Genomic DNA, 8,706 nt, shown 5'->3' on the forward strand with positions numbered 1-8,706 from the left:
CTCCGAGCTCCTGTGGTTTTGTGGGATTTAGTCTCACTTGGTGTCATGTGTAGTTCAAGGGAAGGGAAACATGCTCAGTGTCACTAAGAGCTGAATTAACTTGGTACCCTTGGAATATCACTTCCATTTCTCCTCACGCTGCGGGAAGGACCTGCAGTTCCCAGGTGAAGTAGAACAGTTCTTTGATGATTTGGGGCTGATCACCAATTTTCCATCATTTTGTGTGGGCTCAGGGCCTTTCCCCCTTGAGCTCTTCCCCAGCATTTGCTGCTGAGTGTGGAATTCTCCTGACGCTGCCTTAATGATCTGATGAAGATAAGATGGGAAAGGCTTTATTTGACCCATGATTCCCAAATAGCTGGACACTCAGCCTGGGTAAACTTTCCACTTCAGGAAAGATCAGGGTTGAGGAACTGGAAAATGCTGGGCTGGGAGGAGGCAAGCAGAGTGAGGGCCAGTGTGAGGGAATCCCAAGGGAAGGCTCTCCAGGCTGGAATCACGAGGCCAAGGGGAGCAGGGACACCCAGCAGCGGGATGTGTCCTGCCATAGTGCTCAGAATTCTCCAGAACATGGGAATGGGGCTCTAGCAGAAGTGAGAGGTGTCAGCTAAAAAACAAACCTCCAAGCTCTGCTCTTTGCAGCTCTTCTGCTCCCAAGGACAGCTCAAAAGCCAGAGTTTTGTGGAGCCAAATAGTGTGGGATTGGTGCTGGAAAGGTCAGAGCTGAACACAGGCACTGCATTGTCCAGCAAATCCCAGATCTGATGTTAGCGAGATTCCTGCTGCCTTTTCCAAGAATCAGAAGCTCTGGCTGGGGTTGTTCTTGCAGATTTGGACACCTCCCAACAAGAAAAGCTGTCCCTGGGCCCGGGCTCTGCCTGGCTGCACCCTGAACACCTGAATAAGTCCTGCCTGGGAAGAAATTCCCAGTGAAATTTTGTAGAATCATGGAGTGGGTTAGGTTGGGAGGGATTTGAAAGCTCATCTTGTTCCACTCCCTGCCAGACAGGGATACCTTTCCCTATCCCACGTTGCTCCAAGCCCCATCCATCCTGGCCTTGAACACTTCCAGGGACTTAAAATTCGTAGGATTTAAATCGTGCACCCAGAACAAAGCCACATGCCCAGGCTGTGCTCCTGATTTCTCTAACAGATGATTCCCAGCTGGCCGGCAGCTGCCCGGGATGAACGACCCGTGGCAGACGGAGGAGTCGGCGCAGGGCCAGGACACGCTGTGACCCCATTTCCTGTTTTCTGATGCTGAAAACAACCCCCGTGTCTGAGCAGAGGGGAAGAGGGCTGCTCTTCCATTGGGCCAGTGTGTGGTGCCCAGTGGATTGTGTCTTCCAGCATTTACCCTGGAGAAAATGAGGCTCAGGGAGTCCTCCTGGCTCTGCACAACTCTGTGACAGGAGGATGCAGCCAGGTGGGGCTCGGGCTCTGCTCCCAGGGAACAGGGACAGGATGAGAGGAAACAGCCTCAAGCTGTGCCAGGGGAGGGTTAGGTTGGAATCAGCAGGAATTCCTTCATGAAAAGGGTTTTTAAACATTGGAACTGCCCAGAGAGGTGATGGAGTCCCCATCCCTGGAGGTGTCCTAGGAAGGACTGGGTGTGACACAGCACTCTGGGCTGGTGACAAGGTGGACATCAGGCACACCTCGGACTCAGTGGTCTTGGAAGGCTTTTCCAAACTCACTGATCCCATGATTCCCAGCACGACTGTGCCCCACAGGACTATCCATGAGGAGAAGCATCTGTAGCCAGAAGGTTCTTGTGGGCCCTGAGGACAGGTGGCCCTGTGGGAACTGGCTCTCTCTGTCTTCTCTTGCTGCTTTCCTTGCAGAAATCCTGCAAGTAGCTCCTGGCTGTTCCCAGCATGGAAAGTCACCTACGGGCAAGTGGAGAAGGTGGCACAGAGGAGACAGAAGAGTCATGCACTGGGTTTAGGGATTAATCCCAAGCCCCATGGAAGTGCAAACCATCACTTTCTTTACTGCCTCAGGAATAAATTATGTAACTGCCCACAGCTCCACGTGCTGAGTTCCAGGTTGATCCAAGCCAGTGGAAGAGCTCCTCTCCCTCTCTTTCCTAAAACAAGGGAAAGAAAAGTGGATTTTGTTTGTTGTCTGAAGTCAGTGTCTGGGATTCCTCCTCCCTCCCTCCTCCCAGGATGTTTTCATGTAACGGTGTTCTGACTCATGGAAGTCAAATGACTTGGCCTCAGAGCTGCCTCAGCACAGGAATTCTGGCACAGCAGTCCTGTGCCTGCCCCTTGTGCTGAGTGAGGGTTTTCCAGCTCCTTCAGGCACTGCCAGAGCCATTGGGCTGCTCTTGTTCCCCCAGGCTGATCCCAGTACCCCCAAACCCCAGGCAGTCCTGGGATGTGTCTCCATCCAGGTTGGCTGATCCAGGTGCTGAATGCCTTCCTGGGTGTGGATGGGGAGCACCAGAGCTGCTGCTGGGATGTTCCACAGGGCAGATCAGAGGGAGAAGCTCCTGGTTTCTCCCTGTCTCTGAGGACCTGGGATGGGAGTCTCCAGCATATCCTCTTCCTCCAGACCTGGCTGCAGTGAGACCATCCTGTATTGTAATAACACTTTACAACTGCTTCTGGAGCACTGCAGATCACCTGCCTGACAAAATCACAACAAAAGTTTTCTTTTTTTTTTTTTCTTCTGTTTTGCCTCAGAATGTGAGAAACTGTGACAAAACTCATATGGAATGTGTTCTAAATGGCTTCCAAATCCAGTCAGCTGCCATGAAAACTTGTTTTAAAAAGTTTTTTAATTTGCTTCCGAAGTGGAACCTGTTGTTTTTAGAACACTGGGAACACACAGTCAATTTTAGTTAATCCTGGACATGCTGCTAATTTCAGAAGTGGCTTCAGAGCTGTTAATGAAATAACAAAGCATCCCTTCCTGCATCACCACCGGGTAGATGGGGGGCATTTGGGCTGTCTGCAGCAGGGGGAGCGGGAGTACAGTCATTTGAATCCATCAGATTTGGCCTGTGCATCCGTCGGCCTACATGAATATTTATAGTAAAATGAATTTCTGCCCGGCCAGGCCGCGTCTCCATGGCAACCCCCCCGGGCCTCGTCCCCATAGTAACGCCTCCCTCCCAGGCGCCGTAGCCGCGCCCCTCGCGTCACATGACCGGAAGCCATGGAGGCGGCTAAGATGGCGTCTCCCAAGAGCGCCCCTAAAGACGCGCAGGTACCGCGGGGTCCGGGGGCATCCGGGCGGGACCGGGGGAACCGAGGGGCTCGGGGGGCTGAGCGGTGCCTGTGCCCCCCCGCAGGTGATGGCGCAGATCCTCAAGGACATGGGCATCACAGAGTACGAGCCGCGCGTCATCAACCAGATGCTGGAGTTCGCCTACAGTAAGCGGGTCCGGGCGGGAAGTGCGCGGGGAAACCCCGGGTGGAGCAGGGAAGTGCTCTGTGAGTCCGTGTTTCCAAGGAGGCTTCCCTGTCAGACTCTGGAGACTTTTTTCCACTGTAATTCTGTGACACTTTAAAAGTAAGCACAGAGTCACCAGTCACAAGATGGTTTGGGCAGGGGCACCTTCCGCTGTCCCAGGTTGCTCCAAGCCCCCTGCAGCCTGACCTTGGAAACTTCCAGGGATCCAGGGGCAGCCACAGCTGCTCTGGGCACCCTGTGCCAGGGCCTGACAGGGAAGGATTCCTTCCCATTATCCCATCCACCGGGCAGTTCGAGCAGTACCTGGAGCCCGCAGAACTTTCAGCGCCGGCTGGCTGAGATCAGGATGGGGATGGGGAGTATTTCATTTAACCCAGCCTCAACCCAGAGCCCGTTTCCCCCAGGATACGTGACCACGATCCTGGAGGATGCCAAGATCTACTCAAGCCACGCCAAGAAGTCGAGCGTGGACGCGGACGACGTGCGCCTGGCGATCCAGTGCCGCACTGACCAGTCCTTCACATCCCCCCCGCCCCGGGACGTGAGTACAGCCGGGCATGAGAGCGGGACACGGGGATGAGGCTGGGACAGGGGGATGTGACAGGGACATGGGGATGTGACCAGGACAGGGGGATGAGGGCAGGACACAGGGATGTGGCCGGGACACGGGGATGAGGCCGGGACACGGGGATGAGGCCGGGACACAGGGATGATAGCGGGACATGGGGATGTGACAGAGGCCAGGACACAGGGATGATAGCGGGACATGGGGATGTGACAGGGACAAGGGGATGAGAGCAGGACAGGGGGATGTGACAGGGTCATGGGGATGTGACCAGGACAGGGGGATGAGGGCAGGACGCAGGGATGAGGCTGGGACACGGGGATGAGGCTGGGACACGGGGATGAGGCTGGGACACAGGGATGAGGATGGGACGCAGAGATGTGACCGGGACACGGGGATGTGACAGGGACACAGGGATGTGACAGGGACACGGGGATGAGGACAGGACACAGGGATGAGGGCAGGACACAGGGATGTGGCCGTGTCCCTGCAGTTCCTGCTGGACATTGCCCGGCAGAAGAACCAGACGCCGCTGCCGCTGATCAAGCCGTACTCAGGCCCGCGGCTGCCGCCCGACAGGTACTGCCTGACTGCCCCCAACTACCGCCTCAAATCCCTGCAGAAGAAGGTAAGGATGGCTCAGGGGCTGGGAGTTTGTCCCCGGGGGGTTGGGAGTGGTCTGAAATTGCAGTTTTCCACACCTCTGGAAGGTGTGGGTGGATATTGGCCTGCGCGTGTCAGCTCGGAGGTTTCCAGGCTGGATTTGCAAATTGTTGTTGGTTGATTTTAGGTGGGAATTTTAAAATGTAGGGGAATTTAAAGTGTGGGAATATTGTAGTGTTAAAGAAATACTGCAGAATCCCAGAATCACTGAGACTGGAAAATCCTCCAGGATCATGAAATCCAGCCTGTGCCAAATCCCCACCAGAGCACTGAGTGCCATGTCCAGTCATTCCCTGGACACCTCCAGGGATGGAGACTCCAACACCTCCTTGGACAGTGCCTTCCAATGCCTGAACACCTTTTTCATGAAGAAATTCCTCCTTATGTCCAGGAGGAACTGTCAGGTTTAATGTTTGTTTGTCAGAGACACAAGTCAGGCTTTGGTGTAGATATTAAAAGAGTATTTTTTACTTCCATATCGCTTGTTTCTGCTGTAGAGGGAGAATATTTCCTTTGGTGGGAATGCCTCAGTGGGGTGGGACTTTCCTGTTTATTCCGAGCCAATCCCTGATTCCCTGGTTCTCTCCCCACAGGTCTCCTCCACAGCAGGCAGGATCACAGTCCCTCGCCTGAGCGTGGGCGCTGTGAGCAGCAGGCCCAGCACTCCCACTTTGGGTAGGAAACATTTCCATGGGAGATTCCCACCTTTATTTTAGCAAGAAAAAATAAAGAGGAATAATTTAAAATACTTTTCCACCCCTGAGGTAATGTCAGGGACTGTGTGACCTTGCATTGTTTGACAGCATCAGAAAGTTAATTTTGTAAATTAATCTTTACTATTACAATAACATTTAAATGTAAATGCATTACACATATTCTGTATTTGTGATAAATTCTTTCCTTAAAGGACTGTTCAAAACCTTTACTTACATTTAGGGTTGTTTTCCTCAGTGTCAGCATGATGCTGAATTAAATAGTTCTGAGAAAAATCCATTTTTAAAATGATCTTAAAATTTAGAGCTGTGCCCTAAAAGTTGGCGTGTGCTTATAATCTGGAATTCCATAGGGCTGGGGTAAATGTGGGAAAATGAGCAAATGTGCAGCTCTGCCTGGAAATCAGACTCCTTATATCTTGTGTTCCTGTGCATTCCCTCTGTGGCTAATGACAGGTTCCACTTGGGAGAGGGTTCTAGGAGTGTTTATGGATTTGTTTGGATTTATTTTGGTGGGGTTATGTTGAATCCAGGCACCCCCTCAGCCCAGACCGTGTCGGTGTCGGCCAAGGTGGGCGCGCCGGTGTCGCTGGCGGGGCAGCGCTTCACAGTCCAGATCCCATCCTCGCAGCCTGCAGGGAAATCAGGTATTCCTGGGATTCCTGGGCATGGAAACGGGGATAACCACACAGCCACAGGATGGCTGGGTTGGGAGAGAGAAGCTCATCTAGTCCCACCCCCTGCCATGGACATAAACACCTTCCATGCTGCTCCAGGCTGGCCTGGAGCACTTCCAGGGATGGGGCAGCCACAGCTGCTCTGGCCAAGCAGGTGTGGGCATTTCTTCCCCTCTCCTTCATTCCAGGAACTTCCAGTGTTAATTCCCATTCCCAGCACAGCACTGGCAGCCAGAAATCACCATCCAGGGCAGCTCCCTCCTACCCCATCCTGTTTCCCTCTCCCCCTTGTGTCCTCACCCCTCCCCAGATATTCCCCATGTGCCCTCTTGGGATGAACCGCCCAGAATGTTCTGGCAGCACGGCGCTTTATGAGCCTGGAATAGTGCAGGGATTGCTCCAAGCTCTCAGTGAACCCTTCCGGTGATTCCCACAGCCACTCCCACCACTCCCACGGTGCAGAACGTCCTGATCAACCCGTCCCTGATCGGCCCCAAGAACATCCTGATCACCACCAACATGGTCCCGCCCGGCGCCGCCGACCCCAACCCGCTCAAGAGGAAGCACGAGGATGATGACGACTATGACGCCTTGTGAGGGCCCACAGCCCTTCCCTGGGATTCACGGAGCCCTTCCTGTGGGATTTACATGGACTCCAGAGGGTGGGAATGGGCAGGAAGGCCCTGTTCGGGCCTCAGGAATGTGGAAATAAAGTGGAGAGTGTTTGTAACCCAGCCTTGGTGTCTTGTGCACACACCTGGGGGAGGGTGCAGTGGGTTTTCTATGTATTTTCTATATTTTTAATATTTTAATACTAATTTGCATATATTTATATATGCACACCCCTATATATACACATATATTGTTTTATATATGTATGTTTCATGTATATATGTGTGTATATATATGTTAGGTATTTATCATATACACAGACATGTAATTGCCTTGTACCCTCAAAACTTGCCCAGGCACTTATTTTTATTAATATACATACATTTGTCTACACACATACGTAGATATTTATATATACATACATATTTGTGTGCACGCTTAATGTAAAATATATAGAACATAGTGTGTATGTAGGGAATACACACTATAGTAGTTAATTATGCATGCACAGAAAAACACTTCATTTACATTATATATGTTATATATATTTATGTATAGACCATATACAATTATCCTATGTAAGATAAAGCATATAATTAATGTATTTTATATCCCAATATATACATATTACATATATGTATCATACGTATATGATATAATACATATCAGCATATAATAAAAATATAAATATATAGAATCATAATACTTAGAAATATAAATAGTAATACATATATATAATAGTACATGTAATATATATCAATAGCTTTTGTATATAATATGTAATATGTTTATATAAGCACTTTTTATAGATGATTTTCCTACATACTTGTATTCTACACCTACCTATTCATGATTTCCTCATTTCAGTCGGTCCCTGTGTTCACAGTCTCAGCCCCTCTCCCACACCAATTTTTAAGTTGCAGCGCGGACCGTTTGCCCATATAAACCAAATAATGTGGAGGTTTTTACCTGACCATATCCACGCTCTCACAGATCCTGTTCTCAGGCTGTTCGTGTTTAAATATTTCTATATAAACAGAAACCTGTGATACCCTCTCATATTAAATTTTAAAAATATTTTATATGCATGTGTATAAGCAGCCACATCTAGAATGTACCCCTCAGAAACTCATTTCCATTTTTAACAACACCTCTCTCTGTTACTGTGTTTTATTGATTATTGTCTCGTGCACCATCCTGTAGCTGCTGTGTAGGACATCCCTTCTGATTACGTGTTCCCTGTAGGACCAGCCCTCCCAGCCTGGGTTCTGCACTGCACAGGCTCACACCCTGCCTCGTGTAGAGCTTCTAGGGAATAGAACACACGAATATATCTATTTTGTGTCATAGACACAATATATTACAGTATACATATTATATTTCTAGGTATTGTATAACAAAGATACAAAATAATAGATGGCAAACAATTTATGATACACAACTATTCTCACGTGCCTCATAGCTGTCTTTTATAAACACATGCATATCTATAGCTATACCTCTATCTACATATATATTTTATATATGAAATATATATTTGTGTTATTAATATGTATCTTATATGCACATTCCTATATATAATACATAGTTTATACATATTAGAGAGCACTATATTTATATATTTAAATATATTTTTATACTATAAGTATTATGTATTATACAATATATAGATATTTAATATATTACATTACATGTATAAAAATATCATACATATGTTTATTTTATACAGAGTGCTATATTTGTATATATACACTATATAGAGCAACATTTAACACTGGCCTGCATAATGCTCATGATTACTAGATATGTTATATATAGATTTAAAATATATGATATATTTAATATCCAGAATATTTATATAAACATATAGATGTCTCTCTCAAATATATGGAGAAAATATTTAGAGAGACATATGTTTTTATATAATATGGAATATATAATACAGAAATATATATTATACATAAATATACATCTCTCTAAAATAATGAAATATCTATTAAATGTATTTGATATGTATAATTATATATAATATGTAAAAATTAATTTTCATATA

The 8,706-nt window shown here is 47.9% G+C and overlaps 1 protein-coding gene across 1 annotated transcript; it reads left to right on the top strand.

Moving 5' to 3' along the window:
• Positions 1-3,138: 3,138 nt before the first annotated feature.
• Positions 3,139-6,785, top strand: LOC134563667 (transcription initiation factor TFIID subunit 9-like). The gene is made up of 7 exons (XM_063421823.1): positions 3,139-3,216; positions 3,302-3,383; positions 3,828-3,964; positions 4,482-4,616; positions 5,245-5,326; positions 5,898-6,011; positions 6,478-6,785. The coding sequence occupies exons 1-7, from the start codon at positions 3,166-3,168 to the stop codon at positions 6,636-6,638; spliced, it is 762 nt and encodes a 253-aa protein (XP_063277893.1). The 5' UTR covers positions 3,139-3,165; the 3' UTR covers positions 6,639-6,785.
• Positions 6,786-8,706: the final 1,921 nt, after the last annotated feature.

This window comes from Prinia subflava, chromosome Z (genome assembly GCF_021018805.1).
Source record: "Prinia subflava isolate CZ2003 ecotype Zambia chromosome Z, Cam_Psub_1.2, whole genome shotgun sequence".
Classification (NCBI taxonomy): Eukaryota; Metazoa; Chordata; class Aves; order Passeriformes; family Cisticolidae; genus Prinia; species Prinia subflava.

Excerpts from the sequence above, each read along its gene's own strand:
- LOC134563667 (XM_063421823.1), top strand. The coding sequence starts at position 3,166 with ATGGAGGCGGCTAAGATGGCGTCTCCCAAGAGCGCCCCTAAAGACGCG. Across the intron at positions 3,217-3,301 it reads GCGCCCCTAAAGACGCGCAG|GTGATGGCGCAGATCCTCAA; the intron begins GTACCGCGGGGT and ends GCCCCCCCGCAG. Across the intron at positions 5,327-5,897 it reads GCCCAGCACTCCCACTTTGG|GCACCCCCTCAGCCCAGACC; the intron begins GTAGGAAACATT and ends TGTTGAATCCAG.